The following is a 291-nucleotide window of genomic DNA, read 5'->3' as shown; positions in this document are numbered from 1 at the left end:
CTTCCCAGCGGACGCCCCTGACCCTATCCCGTGTCCCTTCAGTGGCCGCTTTTCCTTCGGCCAGCGTGGCCCTTCGCCGCTCGAGCCACGGATTCTTGGGGGGGTCACCTCCTCCCCCCTGGATACTTACCGGTGCAACAGGAGGATCACCGAAATGGCTGTGTGTGACGAGGAGAGAAAGTGGATCGTGATTGATACGGATCGCTGTATCACCCTCAATAAGGATGGCCACCCTGTTGATTTTAATAGTGCGTTGGAGTGGTTTTGTTGTGGTTTTGTGTGTATATGTTA

The 291-nt window shown here is 55.0% G+C and overlaps 1 protein-coding gene across 1 annotated transcript in view; it reads left to right on the top strand.

Moving 5' to 3' along the window:
* LOC119588340 overlaps nucleotides 1-291 on the top strand; it is a 28894-nt gene that overhangs the window by 27048 nt on the left and 1555 nt on the right. The window contains exon 8 of the mRNA XM_037937027.1: nucleotides 7-248. Within this exon, the coding sequence (XP_037792955.1) occupies nucleotides 7-248 (242 nt within the window). The remainder of the gene's footprint in view (nucleotides 1-6; nucleotides 249-291) is intronic.

Source organism: Penaeus monodon, chromosome 23 (genome assembly GCF_015228065.2).
Source record: "Penaeus monodon isolate SGIC_2016 chromosome 23, NSTDA_Pmon_1, whole genome shotgun sequence".
NCBI classification, from domain to species: Eukaryota; Metazoa; Arthropoda; class Malacostraca; order Decapoda; family Penaeidae; genus Penaeus; species Penaeus monodon.
Note: the sequence above shows the minus strand (reverse complement) of the source record. Positions and strands in the feature narration are given on the sequence as shown.